Raw genomic sequence first — 25,965 nt, 5'->3', positions numbered from 1 at the left:
ACGCTAACTGTTGCTGATTATCTCCTGGCTGTAGAGCTTGTACATTCTATTTACGATACGGATGAAGCACTTCGCGGTTCAATACGCGCCATGCAAAATTTTGACTTACATGTATGTTGTGTGCTATCCTTCGAATGCTGATAGATTATGAAAGGATTATCAATGACAGCATTAATTACAGCCTCTTCGTCCTCTACATTAACTACATGCGGCCGAATAGCTAGCAGCAAATGACGCTGTGGAAATCTTTCTTGATATTCTGGATCATTTCCATTGCAAAAACCATACACGAAAATTATATCAGCATACTCTTCAGTGCTATAAGCGTACATTTTTGACAACTTTGTTTTTGTTGAATGTTTGATTTTACTGACTATTAATAAATTCGCTACAGAAAACTTTAAAGTGTTATAATTCCGTAAATAATTGAAATATGATTGTTTATTAACATTTTTTTTGTAATTGGATTAGCTATTATATGTCAAAGTTTGATTATGAGCTAACAAATCACCCTGTATAACATTATTATGCACTTTATTACTTTAATCATACTTATGGGTTACACCATAAGCTCACATAGTTCACATTTCCGTACTGGAGCAGTTCTTTTACGCACAATCATCTTTTGTTTTAAGTGATCTCTAACGGTTTGAAGCTTTTCAATCAGCGTACGAGATATGTAGACTTTAGAGTGCAAAAGTTTTGAAACTGGAATAACACCAACAAAATAGACCTTAGACCTCAGCGATCATGATTCCAAGTGAGAATTACAATGAACGTTATTATAGAACAAAAAGTTTGTTCTTAATGTCCAATGTTAGTAGTTCCACGAACAATATGACTACCATATCATCTTGTAATTCATAAGTTTGCTTAGGAATGAATCAGCAAGAACTAGCTATCTTGGATTAATTGCTTTTCAAGTACAAATCAAGGACCACCTAAAAAAACAGCTTCAATTCCACCAGAATTTCGCAGCTTTCTTACTATTCATTAATCGCAGACTATACCGGGAATTTCATATAACTCGCAATATACGAATACAGTAACTTGTTTGTTGTGTTTACTTGTTTATATTGTTTTTGTTTCGTTGTTATGGCAACCAACATTGTTATTTTAAATGGGATGCATATGATTTTTTTTGCATATTTTGATAGACGATAAATCCCTCTACGCGATGAACATATCAAATCATATGGTTGTATAAGAAAAAACATCGAGAAAAAAATTAATTCAAAAATTACAATCAAAATAGGCGCTGAAATAACACCGTTGACAGCTTTAAATGTCAAAAAATTGACAGTTTAAACAAATATGGCGCAATTATGTGAACAGAAAACGCAGCCAAAGTGAAGTTTATACACTGTTCAATAATATTTATCCGGATACACGAATTACACAATCCACAGTATCCAAAATATTAAAAAATTCTTTAACACCGAAACTATACAGGGTGTCTCAGCGATTGCATATGCATCCCATTTAAAATATCAATGTTGGTTGCCATAGCAACGAAACAAAAAACAACACAAATAAGCAAATATCGCCTAAACAAGCGCCACTATTAATAAAGAAACTTGTATTTGAAACATTTTCTTTAAAACCACAAATGGCGAAGTTATTGGCTATATTTCAGACATTTGACACACCTGTATATTCTAATATACGTACATTTCTAATACGTACATTTAACCTGCTAACTACTTCAATAAAAATATACAACAATCTAGCGCTGAATAACAATTAAAACTAGAACTAGACACATTCGGGTTTAGCTGTGAGTCTCTAAAAGCGGCTAAACCCGAATGATTCTAGTTCTAGATATAGTGTTAGTTCTAGTTTTACACTTGCACTGCCACTTCAACTAATACTATACCTAGAACTAGAAACATTTTCCCCTTACTTATCGTGCGTTGAAGATGCACGGCTAAACCTGAATGTTTGTAGTTCTAGGTTGAGTGTTAGTTCTAGTTTTATACTATTACTATTTCTATGCACAACTAACACTATAGTTAGAACTAGAATCATTTGGGTTTAGCCGCACGTCTCTAAAGACGGTTAAACCCGAATGATTTTAGTTGTAGGTATAGTGTTAGTTCTAGTGGCAGTGCAAGTGTAAAACTACAACTTACATTATACCTAGAACTAGAATCATTCGGGTTTAGCCGTCTTTAGAGACGTGCGGCTAAACCCAAATGATTCTAGTTCTAGGTATAGTCAAAGATTAAAGAGTAAACAAGATGCGACGCTAGAGTGAGAAACTGTAGTTTTGAAAAGAGATAGAAGACATTCCAATTTAAATGTCCTGACAATAACAAACCTAACCTACAAATGTGACAGTTGGTATATTCTAACCTATAAAAGCTACGACGCTAGAGTGAGAAACTCTAGTTTTGAAAAGAGATACAAGACATTACAATTTAAATGTCCTGACTGTAACAAACCAACCGTCAAGGTCATAAAAAATGGTAACCCTACATCAAAGGTGCCGACACGAAGCGTCGCATCTTGTTTACTCTTTAATCTTTGGTATAGTGTTAGTTGTACATAGAAATAGTGCTAGTGTAAAACTAGAACTAACACTAGACCTAGAACTAGAATCATTCGGGTTTAGCCGTCTTTAGAGACGTGCGGCTAAATCCAAATGATTCTAGTTCTAGGTATAGAGTTAGTTCTACTTTTACACTTTTGCTGTCACTAGAACTAACATTAGACCTAGAATTTCATGTTAAGTGAAATTCACTGTATAGCAGCGTTAGCCAAAGATAAATAATCAAAAAAAAATTAACACTTTAAGTCAATAACAGTGCCAATTCTCATATATTTTTATGCTATTTACTGGTTTCGAGAAATTATTAATGTCATCATCAGGCCCATACCATAAAAATTAGACTTATATTTGTAACTCAATTATTTTATGTTACACGTTTCGATACAAGAAACATTGTTATTACAACGCACTCGATATTTATATGTTGGCAGTTTTCCATTGTCAACAACAAAAAAAATCCACCCTTTAAACCCGGCACAAAAAATCAACCCTCCGATCGAAGTCAAACTCCAATCAAACTTAATAATAAAACTTCAATCCCACCGGAAGTCTCTTAACCCCGCCTTAATAGGGCTGCAAATTAAATTTTATTTAAAACTCGTAGATTTTTCGCCACCCTTAGGGCTTAATTAAACTTACTTCTCGAGGCGTTAAAAATACATATACATTTGGTTGCCTATCTCTTAATAACGTACGTCCCATAGTTTCGCTCCCCCTATAAGCTTAAAGCGTTGCCGCTTGTTACGCACTGTTTAGGGGGTAGGTTTTTACTAGGGGTGGTCGCCCCTTTACAACCCCTCCGGCGTCTCAGGGGTGCCAAAAATGCAATTTGGATAATACTTTAGTGTGGAAAGAAGAGAAGAGAGTGAGAGGGGGATGGTTAGCGCGTTTTACTCGCCTGCTACCCTTCCGAGTGTACTAAATGAATTGAACGAGCCAAACTAGGGGAGAGGGTGTACAGGATAAGATAACATAATGCCAATTTGGGTTTCGACTAAATTATGAAGAGAGTTAAGCAGGTTCTATTAGATCATCAAAAAAATAATTTATTTTTGTATATTAATGAGGTTATGTTACTTAATAAGCAAGAAGAAATAAAATGTATGTATACTTGACGTGTCGGTTGTCAGCTGAGTTCACAGCGGTCGGGTGACGACATAACCTCACATCGTCGCTACATAACCTTTCTTTGTGCCGCCGGTAGCAATAATTGTCGCGGGACGGAGTGGAAAATTAACTGCTACGACGACAATTGAAGTGGCCGCTCGGTTAGACTTGTAAATGAGCGCGCACGGACCGCATCCAGAGGCGGCTCGCGATCCGGGGTCGAGACTACTACTACCGGATTATTTTATGACCCCCTTCTCCGAGACAACATTGAAGTGTCTACATTCCTACCTTAATTGCTTACTCCCCCTTTACGCTACCGATAAAACCTGCGCTTTACACAATAAAAGTAATTGAACTTAATTAATTTCAACTATATTCTATTTTCTTAATTCGGAGGAGTATTTTCAAACTGAAGCGCCAAAAAGATAGGTTGCTATTGATTAGTTTTAAGCAAAAATTATACTAGGAAAATTTTAGATTTTGCCGGCCGTAGAACTAATACTAGATCAAGAACTAGAAATATTTGGGTTTTGCCGCACGTTTTTTAAGACGGCTAAACCTGAATAATTCTAATTTTAAGTCTTGTGTTAGTTTTCATAACAGTGTAAAACTAGAACTAACACAAGACCTAGAACTAGAATCATTCGGGTTTAGCCGCACGTCTCTCAAGACGGCTAAACCCGAATGATTCTAGATTCTAGTTGTAGGTTGTGTGTTAGTTCTACTGATAGTGCTAGTATAAAACTAGAAGTAACACTAGATCGAGAACTAGAAACATTCGGGTTTAGCCGCACGTCTCTCAAGACGGCTAAACCCGAATGATTCTAGATTCTAGTTGTAGGTTGTGTGTTAGTTCTACTGATAGTGCTAGTATAATACTAGAAGTAACACTAGATCGAAAACTAGAAACATTCGGGTTTAGCCGCACGTCTCTCAAGACGGCTAAACCCGAATGATTCTAGTTGTAGGTCTTGTGTTAGTTCTAGTGATAGTGCTAGTGTAAAACTAGAACTAACACTAGATCGAGAACTAGAAATATTCGATTTAGCCGCACATCTCTCAAAACGGCTAAAGCCGAATGATTCTAGTTCTAGGTCTAGTGTTAGTTCTAGTTTTAGTCCAATAAAAATATAGAACATAGTAATATCTTATGCTAACTAGCGCTACCTACCACTGCTACTAGAACTAACACAAGACCTAGAACTAGGATCATTCAGTTTTACACTAGCACTATCATCAGAACTAACACGAGACCTAGAACTAGAATCATTCGGGTTTAGCCGTCTTGAGAGACGTGCGGCTAAACCCGAATGTTTCTAGTTCTAGATCTTGTGTTAGTTCTAGTGATAGTGCAAAACTAGAACTAACACAAGATCTAGAACTAGAATCATTCGAGTTTAGCCGTCTTGAGAGACGTGCGGCTAATATTTGTCACAAAAACACAAATATAATAAAAAAAATAAGGTTGGTATTAATATTTAAAAATTAAATTGCTATCTTCATTGTTGCTAACTTAGAGTTTAACGTTTTTTATTCTAACTTTTTTGTTTGTTGAGATAAGTGGGTCATCTTTGGACTCATTTTAAAGGTTTTTTTAATGAAGATGACAAATATGTCGAAAATGACGTTGACGTTTCGAACAGGATGATAGTTTCACGAAAACGAAACGTCGGAGAAAATTTCTAGTTGTGTCATGACATTTTTCATAAAAAGTCGCCTTAAGAATGTTTTTTCAGATTCACGAAAAAACAAAAAATTAAGAAGTTATAGGCAATTGACATCAATTTGTTTTATATTTTTATATTTTCTGATTTGAGTTTTTATGATTGTAATTTTGATTTTGTTCACTGTTTTTCAATAGGAACTCCTGATGATGATATTATAAATATCGAAACCGGTTGAGTGAATAAATTTATATCACCGTAAAGTACGATTTCGTTGATTTCTACCATTTAAAAAAAGAAGAAGTCATTTTTTTGTTTTTCGGCCATATTTTAAAAATTAAAACGGCTAGATCTAAAAACTTAGTTGAAAAATGATGAGCTCTAAGATACAGACTTTACCCCCATTTAACCATTTCTGTATCTCTTATGGTTTCTGAGATCCCAATGGTGGGGGTCGAATTTGAATTACCCTGTATACACGTTTTTGCTTATTTTTAGTTGTAGAAACCGTCTATGTATAGCCAGCCCAACATTTTTGTAACATCCTGTATAATAAAAAGATGTTTATTTTATTTTACATTTATTTATTTATTACATTGGGTTTCTCAGTACCTATCTAAGGGTAATTTAAGTACCATATTTTAAAAGTAGTTTTTGGTGAAAGTAGTTAGTAGTTATACTCCACTACTTTTTTCAATTAGTTTGCTCGCCTCTGTATACAACGTAGTAATATCTTATGCTAACTAGCGCTACCTACCACTGCCACTAGAACTAACACAAGACCTAGAATTAGAATCATTCGGGTTTAGCCGCACGTCTCTCAAGACGGCTAAACCCGAATGATTCTAGTTGTAGGTCGTGTGTTAATTCTATTGCTAGTGTAAAACTAGAACTAACACTAGATCTAGAACTAGAAACATGCGTCTGAGGACCTGTTAGCCGTCTTAAGAAAGGTACAGAAACGGAATGTTTCTAGTTCGAGGTCTAGTATTAGTTCTAGTGCTAGTATTAGTCTAGTTTTATTTGTTATTCAGCGCTAGATTATTGCATATTTTTATTGAGCTATAACAGACACTGTCTTCCCCGCATTAACCCGTTATATCGAGGTTTTAGTGTAATGTCATATTGGCATGTTGCATTTTATGTAAGACAAAGTAAGTAGGTACGCTCTGGTTTTTATTATGTTTAAACAAATAAGTAATTAAATTCGTAACGGCAGTTTACTTAAAATCCTCTCTGATTCTAAAAGTCCCGCCAAAAAAATAGCTTTGAAACATTACATTGACTTATCATTTCACTCCTTCGAATTAAAAAATAGAGTTTCTATACTCTATCCACAAAAATATTTAATGTTAACGTGAAGTTTAAGATTCTTTTAAATCTAGATAAGTAGTAATAAAACATAGCTACCTGAGCCGCCTTAAAGAGTCTCGAAGAAGGATGTGATGGACTCACCTGTAATAAAAAGAAACAAATCAAATCCAAACCCTAAATTCCATTCATTCCAATTAATGATTTCGAACGTTAGAATGACTACAAAAAAAAGAGACAACCTACTTATTAATTATCATACTAAGCTTTTCGAAATTCTTTAAGGCTTTTTTAAAACAGGTAACATTTCCAAGAAAACTAATACAATAGTCCCATTTAACAATAACCATAATAGTTAGATTTCACAGGTTTCTTTTACTTCTACCTGGATCGTTAGACTCTTTTCTTAACTAGACGAATGTTTTCCGGATATTTCCCGAAAATCCAGGTGATCTAGCACCACATCCCATACGGGGGGTGCACACAAAGAGGCGTCGAGAACGCGCACAGGTAGGAGAGAGGGCTACCGCTCTCTCGTAAAACGTTTTATTGCGATATTTTCGTTTCAAGGGATACAGATGAAGAGGGGGTACCGTAGGGGCGCCTTTGTATACACCGCACCCTTCACGTGAGGGTCGGACACGACCCTCGACCGATTTTTAACCCACTTTAAGGGGTCGTCCGAACGAATTACACCCAAAATGAGTCGCGCCAAAGATGGAGAAGAAGAGAGCAGAGACGACTTCCAATAATAATAGCAGTAATTAAAGGGGCCCCGAGCGATAATTAAAAGGCCGCGACCAAAGAAAATGGAATAAAAGAGGGGGGGGGAAGACGGTGAACGAGAAGAAAAAAATCGCGTTGAAAAGAGATTGCGGGAAAAGCGGGGGTAATACTACGCGGAGAGGAGACACATCAACAGTAGTGAGTAATTAAAACAGAACTTGGGAACGACCCTCTTTTCGTCTCACCACCAAAGTCGACACTTTATAACTCACTTCTAAGAGTGGAGGGGGTGGGTAAAGTGGAAACGAACGCTACCGTCGATCCGTTTCAATTCGTTACGAGTAGATATGATGCGGGCTCTAACATTTTTTGTTCGTCAAAAGAAAGAGTTAATAACTTTTTTTTTTCTCACCGTTTTAGGAAAAGCTTGTCGCATCCTTAATTTTTATAATTATTATATCCTTGAAAGTTTCACAAAACGTAGACACACAAACATATCCTCTTTTTTTTTATTTAATAGAGAATGTATTCACTTCGCTTTAATTTTATTATAGTACATGAATTCACTTTGGTGACATCAGATTATTTTATTAATCAAAAACGGTATTTAACGAGTCTATAACATGTCGAGAACAAGCACGTTTGGCGTCCGGACGCGAACTGAGTGGCGTCGGCGAGTAAACTACCCCCGATTCCCGATTATATCCCGTTTCGTCCCCCTCTTTCTCTTATTCTCTCTCGCTCTCTCAATTTCCCCTCGCACATAAACGGCGAGCGTTGACAAACATGTGTTCGTACCCCTTCTGTGGGGCGCGGAGGGCCCGTGGACGGTTCATCGTTTGGCAATTAGGTGTGATTTGGTTTTATTATGGGTTGGGGTAGCTCAAAGTCAAAAATGTTTTGTTTCTTTTTAAACAACACCCCCTTTTTAACTTTCATTTCATTTTCTTCGACAAATCGTCTTCTAAATTGTCAATTAAAAATGTGACGAAAATATTTTGGATCGAATGAATACTTTTAATGTCGCATAATGACAGATTTAGTTTTCTTGAAATAGTTCTATCAAACTTTGGATGCAACATGTTGTTGCTTTCTTGCTTCTTTTGCTGAAGACTAAACCTAAAAGAGTGTTAGTTCTAGTTTTAATTGTTATTTAGTGCTTGATTGTTGTATATTTTTATTGAACTAACAGTGTCTAGGATTTATGCAACCTCAGAGAAATAAAACAATATCATACAATCAACGTTATAGTAGATTATTGTTATAGAGATAAGTTGTACCGCCTCGGTCCCAAGCAACCTCGGCGCTTTAATATATCAACTAATTTTGTGGAGATATGATATTAATTGAAGTTCCTATGTTACAAGCAACTTCACATTAATAAAACAATATCATATAATCATCAATTATTAATTTTTTAATGTGTTTTTCTCAATAAAAAGGACATTTGACAACCATTTATTTAACCTCTAATTTTTTTGAAATATAATATTTCAACGTAACATTTTTTTGTATGACGTTTCGGAAATTTATTCCATTTTCAAATACAATTCTTACAATTATTAACTTTGATCTGCAACAATGATTTTGGTTAGACTCCGCAATTAAAATTTATATTTCAACCTTAATCCGACACTCAAAAAATATTCGACTATCATAACGTGATAACTTACCCAAAACTTTAATCGTCAATAGTAATATTTTTATACATCACAATTTAAAACTTAATAAAAACTAATTATAACTCGGTAAACCGATATAAGTCAAAAACCTACGCCTCAACGGTTACATCGAGAGTACGGCCTTCTACCTCGTCATCAATATAGAAGAATACCTCTAAAAAACAAATTAAAATCAGATATAATCATCGTTTTAGGTTTAGCCGAGCTTTATCTCGACTGAGGTGGTATAAAATGTTGCAAATTGTAGCGCCTCGCCCGCAAACGACCTCGGCGCTTTAATATAGCAACTAATTTAACGGCGGTATAGTACTAATTGAAGCGAGTAGATTTTAAGTAACCTCATCTTAACAAAACAATATCATATAAACAGTTTTACATTTAACCGAGGTTCATTTCAGCTGAGATGATGTAATACGTTATAAATTGTAGCGCCTCGCCCACAAGCGACCTCGGCGCTTTAATATATCAACTAATTTTGTGGAGATATGATATTAATTGAAGCTCCTAGGTTACAAGCAACCTCACATTAACAAAACAATATCATATAATCATTGTTTTAGATTTAACCGAGGTCTATCTCGGCTGAGGTGGTATAAAATGTTGCAAATTGTAGCGCCTCGCCCGCAAGCAACCTCGGCGCTTTAATATAGCAACTAATTTAACGGAGATATAGTATTAATTGAAGCGAGTAGATTTTAAGTAACTTCATCTTAACAAAACAATATCACATAAATCGTTTTACATTTAACGGAGGTTCATTTCGGCTGAGATGATGTAATACGTTATAAATTGTAGCGCCTCGCCCACAAGCGACCTCGGCGCTTTAATATATCAACTAATTTTATGGATATATGATATTAATTGAAGCTCCTAGGTCACAAGCAACCTCACATTAATATAACAATATCATATACGTATAAAATGTTGCAAATTGTAGCACCTCGCCCGCAAATATCAACTAGTGATGGGACGGTATTTGAGGAACGGTATTTTGGAGCGGTATTTTTGAGGAGCGTACCGCTTCTACGCGATTTTAAAATAGCCGTTACAGAACGCTACTAATATACTTATATATTTGTAGTGATGGTTCGGTATTTGAGAAACAATATTTTGGAGCATTATTCTAATGGAACATACCATTCCTGCGCGATTTTTAAACTACCCGATTCTGGGGTAGGGAATATATTATTTTGTCTAACTCGCTACGAAACCAGCTATGTTTTTGCTCAAGGTCACGGTACTTTGGAACGGTATTTTTGTGTAGCGACCGCTCCTGGAGCGCGACACGGTTATGAGCGGTATTCCCATCACTAATATCAACCAATTTTACGAAGATATGATATTAATTGAAGCGAATAGATTTTAAGTAACTTCATCTTAATAAAACCATATCATAAAAATCGTTTTACATTTAGCCGAGGTTCATTTCGGTTGAGATGATGTAATACGTTATAAATTGTAGCGCCTCGCCCACAAGCGACCTCGGCGCTTTAATATATCAACTAATTTTGTGGAGATATGATATTAATTGAAGCTCCTAGGTTACAAGCAACATCACATTAATAAAACAGTATCATATAATCATTGTTTTAGATTTAGCCGAGCTCTATCTCGGCTGAGGTGGTATAAAATGTTGCAAATTGTAGCGCCTCGCCCGCAAGCGACCTCGGCGCTTTAATATAACAACTAATTTAACGGGGATATAGTATTAATTGAAGCGAGTAGATTTTAAGTAACCTCATCTTAACAAAACCATATCATATAAATCGAGGCAGTACAATGTGTGTTGTCTAACTTTGTAGTGACGTGGTATGCAGAGATGTAAAATTACGGTAATTTATAATTTGTGTAAATTACTGTTGTAAATTACGTTTTTTTTTTCTCAAATTTATTCTCGCGTAATTTAATAATTTTTTTGATAAATTACGACGGTAACCTTTTTATTATTTTGATTCAAGGATAGTAGAATCTAACTTGTTTTTGATTTAATAAAAACTTTATACAAACTATTTAAAATATACTATGTAACAAAAACTCCGAATGAAACAAAATATGAATTCTATGTAATTCAAACAAATAATTCAGAAAAGCTTGTTTCTGTTGCGCACGTTGTTGGTGAGCAATTTAAGATTTTTGTTGCTACTTTGCTTAAAGATGTAGTACAACAAAGAGACTTCCACCATATAACAGAATGCAGTTTACTCGTATCCAAAGCTTTCCATATGAAACCGTTAGAAAATAATTGTTCTTTTGATTTATAGTATTCAATTTCAGTCATAACGTTTGCTACATTAGATCCATTAACCAGAAGCGCCGATAATTTATTGATATACATATGTCAATGCTGCAATGTACTCGTCGTTACTGAGAAGTTTTCCCATAATTTTTAGATCTAGTAAATTTGCTGCTAAGTGTAAAGGTGTTACAGCCGTATCACTTCGTGCTTTTAAAAGTGATAGAATTGTTTTTACTTTTAAAACTGGGCATTCACTTTGTCATTATCATTCAAATTTTGAAAATAGTCAACAACATGAGAAATGCAAGGTTGGGAAGTTTGTACATTTTTTAAAATTACTGAAATGGGATTTAAAATTTTATATTATGTATCAAAGTTTCTCCTTGAATATATCGCTTAAAATGTTACGTTTAATATTTTTGTCTAGACTACATGTTATAGTTTCTTATAGGGATTTTACCGCATTATCAAAACACCGAAAGCGCATGCGCAAATACATCCTAGCTCCTAGCGGTAATTTATGAAAAATTTGTTTGGTAATTTACAAATTCACATCACTGGTGGTATGTATTTATTATGGCGCCTCGATCACAAGGCGTCTCGTTTATTAAAGAGAAGATTAGGTGATTTTTTCTTTGTCATTAAGTTAACTAAGACCACTTGCTGCCGAGATAATGCACTTGATATTATATCAATATAAATTGGATAACACACATTGTACTATGTCAGTATTGAGTCTATGGTGGCCATATTGTTTTGGTGGCGCCTGTCAAATCTGTAGTATAATTGAGTCACTGATACCAAACCACCATGGCAAGTTACACGATTAAACAGCACATTTTATGATAAAACTTCGTTAGAAACTAATTTTGCGTTAAGACTTAGGCTTGCACTTGTTGCTGGATGGGCTTCGGAACAAAACTGCATCCACAAAAAGTTATTGTTTGATGCGGATGTAAGCCATCATTAGTCTGTACTTTGTTGATCTAGAATGTTTCTAGTTCTAGGTCCAGTGTTAGTTCTAGTTGTTACTCAGCGCTACATTTTTGTATATTTTTCATTTATCTATGTCTAGTGTTAGCTCTAGTGGTGGTGTTAGCTCTGTTGGAATTATTGTGAAATTATTCATATAAACTCGTAAAAACCTTTGGAAATACCTAGACATTCTCGTAAATTCAAAAACTATCTGATGAAATCATGAAAATCCTTCCTAAATTTCTGGAAATATTCACAAATTTGTGCTATTTGTAAGAAATCCCTAAATACCTTTGTAAAATCTTAATGCAACACATTTAAATAAAACCAACAAAAATACATAATTTCTTTTTCCTTGTTGAGTAAATATACAAAATATATCTATAAATATAAAATCATTGTAAAACATAATTCTAACGTACACTAAAAAAAAAGGAAGTAGTTTCCATGATATATTTCTGATGTGTTCCTATAATTGCCGAAATAATGGACTAGTGTCAGACTCCCCAATAACCATATTATACATGTTAGCATCACCATACATAGGTAAAATAGTTTTATTTTCTTTTAAAAATTCCATAACTTTTTCTTCGACAACCTTTTCATAATTAGATCCAAAAAATTTATCTAACATATTTTGGTGGTGCTTCTCAGTTAACGATTTCCAATTATTTTGGTTCAACATACTAATAACGTCTTCTATGACAGATTCGCCATTATGTAAAGCAAAACTCATCAAGATATCCATAATTTCTTTCTCGAGTTCTTCAAAATGACTACAATAAATCGCCATCATTGCAGGCGCGGCGAAAAACTTATAAAGATCTTTAATTTCACCATTTTTGTAACGGAGTTTTAAATTGTTTAAAAGTTGTTCGTGTTTACCCCAAACGTAACTTAAATTAACTGTTTGAACGTTAAACTTGCTTAAACATGTTATCGTTTCAACGAAATCAGATTTGTTTAGATGTAATTGAAAGTATCCGCGACGATTGAGATTTTGTAAATCGCCGGTTGTTATAATTGTGCCGTAATCATCTCTTAAAAGTGAGACCGCATGAGGTTCGATTAATCCAGGTTTTCTAATATGAAAATATGTTAGATTTCCGGGTAAAGTAGCGGTTATCTTAACAGCATTTTTAAATCTGGGGACAAGGAGTTGCTTTGGATTTTGGCATTTATCAAAAATATCTTCTGATCTAGCTCTTAATTCGACTCTTGATGAAAGCAATCTTGTCAAAATTGTCTTGGCTAATTTCTGTCCAATTTCGGTTTGATTATAATAAGCGTGTAACATGTGATCTGCGTAATATCTTCTTGGATATTTCGTAAAAGTACCAGCTGCGTAAATATTCGAATCATTTGTGGTAAAATCTGGCTTAATAACCAAAGCTCCATCGTAAACCAACCCAGCTTTATGAATAGCTTTAAAAGTTCTAGTAGAAACGTCTTTTTTTACATACAAAAACGCCGCTAAACAGGGAATTTGTGTGGATCGATACATTGATTGAAAACTAATCGCCGTTACGTTGTAGTGTTTTGAATCGAATTTCCACGTTTCAAACGAATAATCTTCATAAACTGTAACACCGATGTATTTGACCTGATCGATAATAGTTCTTTCAATATCTAGATCGTTAAAAGTCGAGTCAAACTCATTCGCGCGAGTTTTCTCGGCAGGCAACACCAAAACGATATCTTCTGGTAAGATTCCCATCTTCAATAGACCTTGTATGGTACAATACGACTCTATTGTGTGGCCGTAAACTATAATCGATCCTTTACCTCCCCTGGCCACATAACGGGTCAATTTATTAACTGCTATATCGACATCTTCGCCAGTATTTATTATAAAAACATTGTTGGGATGTTCGTAAATGTCTCTTTCTAATTTCTCTCTTCTGGGCATGGAGTATTGTTTCCCACATGTTAAAATAAGGATACTATATGGCACATCGGACGCGTTAACTGTTATGCATTTCTTTTTCCTATCTATACCTTCCATAACTCCCGTGATTACATTCACATAAGTTTGTAATGAAATTAAAGAGAGATATTTAGAATCTATTTCGCCGGTTAAAGGTAGCATAACGTCTCTTAACGAGTTATCTTTACAATGATCTAATCCATGTGTCGATACTAAAGTCATATTATTAAAAGTTACTAAAGATTTTGATTCTTGTTGGAATATCATTTCAACGAGAAAAGATAATGCTATGCTACTACCTCCTACAATAACCACTTTATCGTTTACTTCGATTCTTTCGATACCGCAATATACAGGAGTGCAGATGTAGCAAGCGTAAGGAAGTTCAATTCTCGTTAAGCTTTCATCTAATTTCCATAAACAATCTGATTGTTTTTCGATGTTATATTGAGGAATTTTTATTGGTATAACCGGTAGCAGGTAATTTAATGCTGTTGGATATGCAACTTTATGTCCCGGTCTAGGTTCGACTGTTTTGTAACAGAAAAACGAGTAATCCGTTAATCTGTGTAATTCTACCAAAACGATACGAGTATGTTTCACAAATATCGGCGACATACACAAAAATTCTAATTCTCCTAAACATCCAGGTTTGTGCTTCGATAAATCTGTGTATTGCGAAATATTATAATGCGATTTCATGTATTCTACTCCATATAAATCTTTTATAACCGCTACACCGATAATACTTGTATCAGAAAAAACTACAAAAGCTCGTTGTAATCCATCTGGTACATTCTTCAAAACTTTCAAAAAACAATCAAGCACCTCATCACCAGTATAACAAGTTTGTAGTAATCTTTCCACAGATGGTATGTCACCATGAAAAGCTTCTCGAACCCTTATGCGCCCGTATAAAGCGTTTCTATGTACAACATATAACTCGCTCGAAAATGTAGATTTAGGTCGAGGAGGTACTCGTACAAATATACCCGTTTGTAAGTCGAAAGGTGGGGCCGTACTAGGAACGGACATAACGCAGTAATCTTTATTAGGATACAATTCAAAACTAGCTTTAAGCAACATCCTCAAAGACAATTCATGTTTTGGATGAGCCGCCGCCAATTCCAAAGTAAAACAATTACTATCACCTCCATAAGAAGAAGTAAAGTCTTCATCCGAATCGTCATTTTGTGAAACTTGCGAAGGGAGTTCAGATCCTCTCAATTTTCTAAATCGTGTCCAAACCGCTTGAATATCGTGGTTATACTCCAATTGGCTACTGCTAAAGTTAAGATCCGCCATCCCGATGTAAGTTATACCATTAGGACCAAATAATCCTCCCCCTTCACTAACAATATCATCATCTGAAGATGATGGAGTTTGCAGATCTGTTAAACTCATAGTTGCTACTGCAGTATTTAAATCGTAGGTGAAAGACGTAGAGTCCGATTCGCCATCGACATTCGTTTTCTTTGAGTTGCGATCCGACACTAAAATAAGTGAGCTTTCCTTTTTTTCAATATCGCCTTGGGGCATTAAACTTCGAAATTTGTCGATGGAGCTTGGTTTTTGTAACGCGTTAAAAGCTTCTAATTCGAATTCTTCGTTAAGTAATTCAATATTAACAATAGAATTCAAACACATCACAGCAACAGTATCCTGTTCACATTCCGCAACAATAATATTTCTCGTTGGATCGATCTTCAACATCTCGGCGATATAAAAGTCTCCATAAATATCTTTTAACCGTTTACTGTGCGTTTGAAGTAATCTTACCAAGTCATCGTTGTCTTCAACAACAGCCGCTCGCATCCTGTAATAATCAGTAAATTTTTCTCGAGTGAAAACGAATAATCTTTGAGGCCACGTTGATAATTGTTCGGGATCATTATTTGGTTTCATTTCGGTGGATTTGATAAGTAACCATTCTGTAAATTTTATTAATGGTGGAGCAATGAAATTGATAAATTGCAGATTTGGGTATCTATTAAAAACTCCCGACAACAACGGATCGAGGAAATATTTTTGAAACTCAAACACATAATCGGTAAAATGCACCCATAATGTATTTGTTGAATGCATATAATCAATACCGTAAAGATTATAAATCCACGACATCCAATCCCATGGAGGAACACTTGCAATATTGGGGTAATTATTCAAAATCATAGCCGCAACAAGTTCATCTTCATTATTTTCTAATCCAATACTCATATAAGATAAATGAAGAAGCGTTAAAACATCAACAGGGCCAAAAAATCGTTTAGTTATTTCAGTCACCATGCTTTCAACTTTTTCTTTATCCTTTGGTACCAATGGACGCGTATGTAATTTAGGTAAAACATTTTTACGAAATTCCCCTGTTGCACAATCCCAACTAGAAATAGTTACACCAGAAGAATACATCATGAAAACTTTAAACTCAAATGTCACACACAAAATTAATATTAATAATGTCAAAAAAATCATCTGCCTTTCAACTATAACCGACAGATGGGATTTACACCCTTAATAATTTTAGTGATTTTAATAAGAATTTTTATTTTATCTAAAAAAATGTACACTCAGCAGCAGAAGTCTGCGTACAACGAACTTAGAATTCTTTAATCGGGAGAAAATAGTGATAATCTCATGCGATAAACTTCAATTTATTCATATTTGTTCTGTATGTTAACAATATATAAATTTATTAACAAAATATACCGTTGTATAATAAACTTCCCGACAGCGTTATCTGCCCGATAAGTTAGTTTGTACTCTATTACAATGTATACATATTTTTGTCGGTGAGATTATCGGCAGGATAACTTATCGGGTATTCAGCGGTGCCGATAAGAGTTATCCCCCAAATATATACGGTTACCAAGGTTTTTATATACCGGGAATTTACACAGCTCAAAAAAATTAGGGGAACACTTTTGCAATACAGTACAGGACAAGCATAATTAGCTGGGCGACCATCTTGCTGAAACCACATTTCTCTGCAGATATTGAGTGGCACATCTTCTCACAAACTTGTTAAATTATTTTGGAGGAAATACAAATAACATACGAAAGTATGAATTTTTTTAAATAACGCGTTTTTTGCAGAAAAACAAGCAATAATATTTTTTAGGAAAAGAAAAATGGCAAGTGTTATACCATTTTGGAATCTTGACTAAACAGGGCATCTTTTAAAATAACTTGCCAAGGGTGTTGTACTACTCCTTTGTTTAGAAATCGTGTGTCAAACTAAATAGACATACATTCTTTCAACCTTAACTCAATCAAACTAATACATTTTTTTACCACAACAGGTAAGAGTTGGCCTCTCACCCGGTGCCCGCTTGACATTGAGTTTCGGGACACTCTGTATAATGAAAAATTTAACTAAAGAGAATTACAAAAACAATGTTAGAACTCTTAGTTACTTTTAAGTTACACTTAAAAATGTAAATTAATAACGCAAAACAAAGTGGAAACGACTCTCATACTATCGATGACAGTCGGGTTTTCTGTGTATTGGTGAGGATTAATACCGTGTATGCCCTCCACCAGCACGAATCACTTCCTCACACCTGCGTGGCAGCTTCGCACTAATCTGCGAAGATATTCTTGGGTTATATTTTCCCATTCCTCAATCAGAGCTTATGTCAGTTCCTGTATGGTTAGTAGTGGATTAGGGCGCTTGCGAACACGTTCCATGACCTGAATTCCACGTTCTTGCAAAAAGTTTTTGGTGATGCCGGCAGTATGTGGCTTTGCATTGTCCTGCATTAGGATGAAATTTTGACCGATGCCATATGCAGCAGACACCACATGGTCCATAATCCATGGCATTTAGTCTACCAGGAATAAGAATAGGTCGCCGTTCACAGTGACGGCAGCTCCTTTATGATTTTCAAAAAATCCGTCGAATCCACTGAGGTGGAAGTGCGCCTCATCTGAGAAAATTATTCATTTCGTGAAGTTATTGTTCTCTGCTTGTCGAGCCAAGACCCACTGAGCAAAGCGATGTCTCTTTCCATGATCTGTAGGCTTCAACTCTTGTGTAAGTTGAATCTTGTACGCATGCATTTTCAGATTTTTTGAAAGGATTACATGCAGTGAACTTGATAACTAAATTCAGTTGTTGGGCTCGTCGGCGAATCGATCTTCTGGGGTTTTCGGTTACATTATCACGCACGACAGCAATTGTTTTATGGTGTTGTATAGCAGCCAAAGTTTGGTATTGTGGGTACAATGTTTAGGGTCGTTGTCTTGTTGGAACGGACCCCAGACCCAAGTTGTCGGTGCTTGGCTTTAAATTTTCCTTTAAAATGTCTATAAATATAGGTGTCCCACGTAACCAACAAAATAAAAAGTTCTTCCTTAAGGTTTGTCCAAACATTGCGCGGCAAGTGCGCGGCAGCAACACGTGGCGTTCGTCGGTCACAATTCTGCCGCGCGCCAGTTTGGACGTACCAAAGAACGTGTGCGCGGCAGTGCTACGCGGCATAATATATGTGAGACACGACGATGTGAACAAAATTAATTCATTCATTCATATTTCGTGTCATACGTCTTCACGTTTAATTTTATTGTAGTAATCTCTCTCTTGTGGATCCCACATCTTCAACCATCAATATGCATACCTCAATTAAACGAATCGATGTTTCGTTATCCATCTTTTTGTATACGGCAACACGTCCACACACGATTACCCACGAATGTTTACTGCAAATGTTCGTTAGCAACAGCTGGAACACGATATGCCGCGCGCGTCGTCGTCCAGACATCGCGCTACTGCCGCGAGCGAATGCCGCGCAATGTCTGGACACACCTTTAGACAAAAGTTGTAGGAAATTTAGCACACTATAAACGGAAAATATTTTTATACATACAGGGTGCTCCATAACGACGTACTGAAATAAACATATGTAACTAAACTATAATAATGTAACTACTGTTTTACCATACTCAATTGTAAAAAAGTCGAAAATTTTAAATGTAACACCCCATATTTGACTAGTTAATCAGATAGAGAATTTAATTCTCTACAAATCTTCAGTACATGTCCCTAGCATGTTACCTAGCAGTTGTAGTTTTTGAGATATTGTGGAATTAATCAATATCATGCAAAGAATGACAGTTCATTTTTCATTAGTAGGTCATGAAATAAGACCATAAATAATTCTCAACCAAACTTTATTTATAAGTGTTCACATATCTGCCATCTGTGCTTTATGCATAGATAAAGCAGATTTACGAATTCGACTTGCACATTATCTAGTGTTTCAGCAGAGATATTTATAAAGTTTTCCCTTATTCTATTCTTCATATCTTCTTTCGTCGTTGGAATATTAGCATATCACTTGGGTTTTGACATATCCCCAAAGGAAGAAGTCGCGGGGTGTTAGATGAGGTGATCTTGCTGGCCACGATATTGGACTTTCACGACCAATCCAATGTATTCCATATCCAATATTTAAAAAGTTTTGAAAAACGTCCCTACAATAATGTGCAGGTGCCCCGTCGTGTTGAAATATCAGTAGTATTGATGATACGAAAAGAGGATTTTCATTTATTTCATCTAAAGTTGTCGTACAGAAAGCTAGTCTGTTAGCAAAATCATCCCCATGAAATTCTTGGTGGTAGTTGTGAAGCATTATAATTCAGTTTAGTGAGCTTTTACTCATATCTGTTGCTCTAGCGATATGTCGTGTACTCACACTCTTACAAACTTAATAAAACATCTCTTCTCGAACTATCGACACTACCAATATCTCCAATCTCCAATATCAATTCATTATCGAAATATCGCCTGCTCGGAAGTCGGGCATTTGGGTATCTTTCACGATATACTCTTTGGGCAAGACGAGTATTTTGTTGACATTGTTCCAAAATAAAAACCATGGTCACAAATTCGTCTTTTGTGTAATTCATAATCAAGCACTAACCAATAATCAGCTAGGTATCAACATATCTTATCAAACTCAACTTAGTTTTGTGTGTAGAATCAGAATACGCAATCAAAACTATATCATTCCATTTAAAATAACGTATGTTTATTTCGGTACGTCGTTATGGAACACCTGTAAGTATAAAAATATTTTCCGCTTATAGTGTGATAAATTTCCTACAACTTTTGTCTAAGGAAGAACTGCGTATTTCGGCTCCTTAATGGCATTCATGTACTTTGTCGCGTGGGACACTCTGTATATAGTATATGGTCCATTGTGGATGTTATAAATGCCAATTTTCCTGCTTCTTTGGCGCACATACCGTAAGATGGGGTTACTTGGCCACCCCGAGGCTACATGGACACGACGCATACGTGTTCAGTCCTGTGTCACGAAAGAGAGGTTATGTTATGTTTTTGTTTGTTGTGTTTTTTTTCTTGTTATCAAAGGAAGTCACTGATTAAAAATGGTGCACACGTATCAAAAATCTCCAGGGTAAAAACCCTACATGAATTACAAAGTGGAAGACTTGGAAAACGCTATAAATACAGTTTGGAAGAGGATGTCAAGGAAAAAGACCGCAGAAACTTTCAAAGTGCCTCGGACAACATTGCTACGGAACATGCTTGGAAGGAATTCAAGACCCGTTGGACATTCGACTGTTTTAAGCAAGTCTGAGAAGCTGTTGATTTCTGAAACTTTGGCTGTTGTTGCGAATTGGCGGTTCCCCTTGACAAAGGCCGACATTCGAGATGTGGCGAAAAAATAACTGGATAAACAAAAAAAACAGGTCAAGGTCTTCAAGATGGTCTTCAAGATGGTCTTCATCGATTTTTTTAAAAAGAAGTGTCTTTTACATAAAATACATTCCTTAATGGTTCAGTTACATTTTCAAGGGAACTTGACCATCTGACATGCATAATAAGAGTTTATTCCTAAAACAAAGTTTAGTGTCCAAGAAGCCCCAACAACGGGACTATTCGGACATCACTTTTTTATATATTTTTTGTTGTTTGTATAAGGTATTTTCAGTGTTTTATGATAGCTGTATAATCCTGAAGGTTAGGTTGGGTTGATAAACAAGTTTTTGTTGCCCTAACTTTATTTCTTCACTTTTAATCTTGAAAAATGCACAAAAAACGTGTCCAAGTAAAGCCCATCTTAAGGTATCTGATCAAAACTAGAAAGAGTATAACTTTCTAGTTTTTGATCAATCTCTTTCTTCTATTATCAGTCTCATTCTAGTTTTCCTGTTCTCTCCTAAGTTCCTTTCAGGCACTGAAGTTCCATTCTAGTCTCCCACCCAGTATTTTTTTTCTCTTTTCAGTCTCTGTGCAATCTCGTTCTTCCATTACCATTCTCTTTTTAGTCTTCCTCTTCTGCGTCTAGTTCTTTTCTTACATTTATAGTCGTTTCCAGTATCTCTTCTGTCTTGCTGTCTATGTTTTTTCTTTTCTTTGTTACCAGAAACCTTTTTGCAGCTCTATTAAAAAATTCAATGATTTGTTGGACAAGTTTCAATTTGATAAAATAGTCAAAGATAATTGCAAGGGTATTTGTGAAAAACTCAGACATCTTGAGACCTTATAAGTCCTTAGAATCAATTTTTGCAGAATCAGAGCATCATCGAGCTCTGAGTATTTTCAATGTTTTAGGATAGCTATATATATAATCCTGAAGGTTAGGTTGGTATGATAAACAAGTTTCTGTCGCCCTAACTTTATTTCTTTACATTTAATCTTAAAAAATGCGTAAGAAACGACCATCACTCCACCACCTCCATGTTTTACGGTAACTTTTAAGTTTTGAGGATCAAGGGCAGTACCGGGTTTTCTCCACACAAGTTGTTTGCCTTTAATGCCGAGGATGCAAAATTTACTCTCATCTGTAAAAATCTTTGATAATATTATTCTCGCCGTATCTTTGCGCTGATAGTCTTATGAAACTCCTCTTGTACATTTTCTGCTATTTTTGTTGCTGTCAGTCTTCAGAACTCTCCAGTGTCTTTGTAGTTATTAATGACTCTCTGAATGGAGAAATGTGATCTGCCTGCAGTTGCTCCTATTTCTCGAAGAGTTTTTCCCTGTTTCCATAGCTTTACAATAATCTTTTTTTCTCCAACTTCAATTCTCTACTAATGCAATTGAAATCGACTGTTTTGTTATTAAAACCGGAAAACGTACATAACCTATTAAATTATGTATTGTTTACACTAGTCACTTTGCTCTGTACGCAAATTTTTGCATAGGTTATAGGATATATTGTTAACATACAGAATAATACGATTTGAAATTTATCGCATTAAATTATGATTATTTATTTTTCAGGCATTCCAAGTTCTTTGTACGCAGACTTCTGCTGCTAATAAGTATAAAGTCTTTATATAAAAGACGTGAGTTTCAGATTATTTTATTCGTTTTCTTTTCATTGTGAGCATGGGAGAGAAAGAAACTTGGGTTCAATTTTGACCTAACCCCTCGCTTCTGAGCCTTGTCGTTGGGGTCACCGCGGGTCACGATTTCAATCGAGACACCGCTAAGACATAGCAGGGCCCAATTTACCGACGACCTCCTTCCGCGTTTCCAGGTTTACACCGTAAAAACGCATCGGTTCCGTTATCGGGCCATTAGCTGCCATTTTCGACGCTTCAAATCGATTTTAAGTTATATCAAGGCGAATTACGTACCGTAAAAGGTTAATTAATCATTTTAAAACCGAGAAATCGTAATTTCACGATATTAGTATGTATGTATCATTTAAAAACGAACACCATCTCGTTACTCTCAATTAAACTCATCGGTACTCGTTTTTAATGTTAATGGTTAATTTTCATTTAAATTAATCGAACCTTGTTAATGATTAATTTAAAGTAATTGAAGTTTTGAGAAATTCTAGCACAAATGTGCGATGTTATTTCGGTTGCCTAACACGAAATGGTACCTGAGAGCAAATATCGATTTGAAGCAGCGCGATTTTTCGTCGATTTGTTCGTTTTTCCTTGGCGAAATGGCGTCGAAATCGGCGTCCGGGCGCCCGGGCATTGTTTGCCCAAGTAAAGTGCGACATTCGTCATTTTTGTATCCGACAGCGGGAGGGGTTTCGGTCCACCCCCTGCATCCCCCAAATCCGCGGACTTGTCAGCCCCGTGCGGATGATAGAATGAATTTATTTTCGGGCGCAACAACGGCACAAAAAGAAGCATCACGACACGTCGCCCCCAGCCGGGAAATATGCACGTCGCGGCGGCGGCGGCGACGCTCTCGCTTGTTTTCCGTTTTTCAATTTTTTTTTATTTCCCTTTTTTGTTTGCTCTCCCCTCCTGTGCCATGCGTATTAGTATCGACGAGACAAACCCGTCGGTTTTGATCAAATCAAAGATAGAAGGAAGAGAGACGGCAACAGTTTTGTGTCACATTGTACATAATGCATACGTGTGGATCGCGGGGAATGTAGTTGCGAGAGGGAGAGGGGAAAGAGGGGGGAATCGGTAGGTGCGACCACTAATTAGTCATTGGAACAGCATTATCAAGTCGACTGTGACCGAGTGAACTGGGCTGATATAAAGCCTTATTTAATTGCCGAGGTCAAACCATTTGAACTCAGCTAAATTTCGAATGATTTCCGCCAATTTGTTTTAAGAAGAGTTGGTTTTAAAATGTTTATAACCGTCGAAATTCATTTTTTTTTCTCTGATCTAGAGCGATAACACGCGCGATAAATCTCCTGATAATTTACAACGGCGATCTACACAAACGTTAAATCGTAGATACGACCTTCGATAAGAGGGAATCCGCTTGGATATAACACACTCGACACCTGAATGTTGACATTAAGATTTTCCCGGAACAGTTATGTAGCGTTTTCACGATTCTTGTTGATGTAAACTATCAACAGTTTTAGTATAGTCGACAATTTATTTCATTTATATTGTGTATTTCATTAAATATTAAAAGTATACCGGGAATTTCATATAACTCGCAATATATGAATGCAGTAACCATAGTTACGAAACTACTATACACTTCCACTGCCCCACATAAAATGTAACATAGCTTAATAGTACAGGCATTGGGTAGTTTTGCAAAGGAAAATTTTGCTTGGAAAAGGTGACATGTGATTATGATAACTGTGAGTTTCCGTCTTAAGAAACTCACGGCTAAACCCGAATATTTCTAGTTTCTAGTTCTAGGTCTAGTGTTAGTTCTAGTTTTACATTAGCACTATTACTATGTAAAACTAACACTATACCTAGAACTAGAAACATTAGGGTTTAGCCACACGTCTCTAAAGACGGCTAAACCCGAATGATTCTAGTTCTAGGTATAGTGTTAGTTCTAGTTTTACACTTGCACTGTCACTAGAACTAACACTATACCTAGAACTAGAAACTTTAGGGTTTAGCCACACGACTCTAAAGACGGCTAAACCCGAATGATTCTAGTTCTAGGTATAGTGTTAGTTCTAGTTTTACACTTGCACTGTCACTAGAACTAACATTAGACCTAGAACTTGAAACATTAGGGTTTAGCCACACGACTCTAAAGACGGCTAATCCCGAATGATTCTAGTTCAAGGTATAGTGTTAGTTCTAGTTTTACACGTGCACTGTCACTAGAACTAACATTAGACCTAGAACTAGAATCATGAGGGTTTAGCCACACGTCTCTAAAGACGACTAAACCCGAATGATTGTAGTTCTAGGTATAGTGTTAGTTCTAGTTTTACACTTGCACTGTCACCAGAACTAACATTAGACCTAGAACTAGAATCATTAGGGTTTAGCCACACGTCTGTAAAGACGGCTAAACCCGAATGATTCTAGTTCTAGGTATTATTATTATTATTATTATTGCTGCCGGGCTGAGGAGAGCGGCCCCTCTCGTTACCGCGACCTATAAGATCTATTGTAACTTTAGCCCTCCAAAGGTTTAGGGCAAATGTAGGTCCTTAATGAACCTTAGTATTGTCCTGAGGTCTTGAACCTTTATGTCGGTAGGTAACAGGGGAGTTTTACCGAAGACGTTGTGCCTTAGACGGCCTCTGTTCCTCTGGCCTCCTGTTCAGCAGTTTCTGACTCGTCGTTGCATAGTCGACAAGTTTGATCCTCAGCTTGTCCATAGTTCTAGGTATAGTGTTAGTTCTAGTTTTACACTTGCTCTGTCAGTAGAACTAACATTAGACCTAGAACTAGAATCATTAGGGTTTAGCCACACGTCTCTAAAGACGGCTAAACCCGAATGATTCTACTTCTAGGTATAGTGTTAGTTCTAATTTTACACTTGCACTGTCACTAGAACTAACATTAGACCTAGAACTAGAATCATTAGGGTTTAGCCGCACGTCTCTAACGACGGCTAAAAGACGTCTAGAAGACGCACTGCTAAACACAAAACTTTCTAGTTCTAGGTCTAGTGTTAGTTCAATAAAAATATGCAACATAGTGATATTTTATGTTAACTAGCGCTACCTACCACTGTCACTAGAACTAACATTAGACCTACAACTAGAAACATTCAGACATGTTGCAGTTTATGTGGGACAAAGTAATTACCTACTTACTTTGTCCCTGGTTTCTATGGAAATAAAGGGTTTTCGGAAAACCCAAGAGTTATTGTTGAAAAGCCTCTCTATCCTCAACGTGTGACTGTTTGGTGCGGTTTATGGTCCGGCGGAGTCATTGGACCTTACTTTTTCGAAAATGAGGCTGGAGCAACAGTTACGGTGAATGGATTGCGGTATCGAGAGATGATTAATGATTTTTTATGGCCGGAATTGGATGGTATTGATGTGGACAACGTTTACTTTCAACAAGACGGTGCTACGTGCCACACAAGCAACGAAACCATTGATCTTTTACGG

At 36.0% G+C, this 25,965-nt stretch overlaps 2 protein-coding genes across 7 annotated transcripts in view; both read right to left on the bottom strand.

The window, feature by feature from the left end:
* Nucleotides 1-25,965, bottom strand: part of LOC111425093 (TLE family member transcriptional corepressor groucho) — a 92,078-nt gene that overhangs the window by 48,687 nt on the left and 17,426 nt on the right. For 4 of the 6 annotated variants that reach the window (XM_023058859.2, XM_023058862.2, XM_023058858.2 and 1 more), the window contains exon 2: nt 6,736-6,780. The exons of 1 other annotated variant lie outside the window; for it this stretch is intronic. In XM_023058859.2, coding sequence (XP_022914627.1) covers nt 6,736-6,780 — 45 coding nt within the window. Of the gene's footprint in view, nt 1-6,735; nt 6,781-7,774; nt 8,001-25,965 lie in introns of those variants that run through there. One more of the 6 variants, XM_023058864.2, reaches the window with a different exon arrangement.
* On the bottom strand, nt 12,593-16,631 carry LOC111425092 (cilia- and flagella-associated protein 61-like). The gene has a single exon (XM_023058856.2). The coding sequence runs from the start codon at nt 16,592-16,594 to the stop codon at nt 12,725-12,727; it is 3,870 nt and encodes a 1,289-aa protein (XP_022914624.2). The 5' UTR covers nt 16,595-16,631; the 3' UTR covers nt 12,593-12,724.

This window comes from Onthophagus taurus, chromosome 3 (assembly GCF_036711975.1).
Source record: "Onthophagus taurus isolate NC chromosome 3, IU_Otau_3.0, whole genome shotgun sequence".
In the NCBI taxonomy this organism is placed as follows: Eukaryota; Metazoa; Arthropoda; class Insecta; order Coleoptera; family Scarabaeidae; genus Onthophagus; species Onthophagus taurus.
The sequence above is the reverse complement of the archived record's forward strand: the minus strand, read 5'-3'. Positions and strand labels throughout refer to the sequence as shown.

What these genes read in the sequence shown, in the direction of transcription:
- LOC111425092 (XM_023058856.2), bottom strand. Translation starts at nt 16,594, where the DNA reads ATGATGTATTCTTCTGGTGTAACTATTTCTAGTTGGGATTGTGCAACA.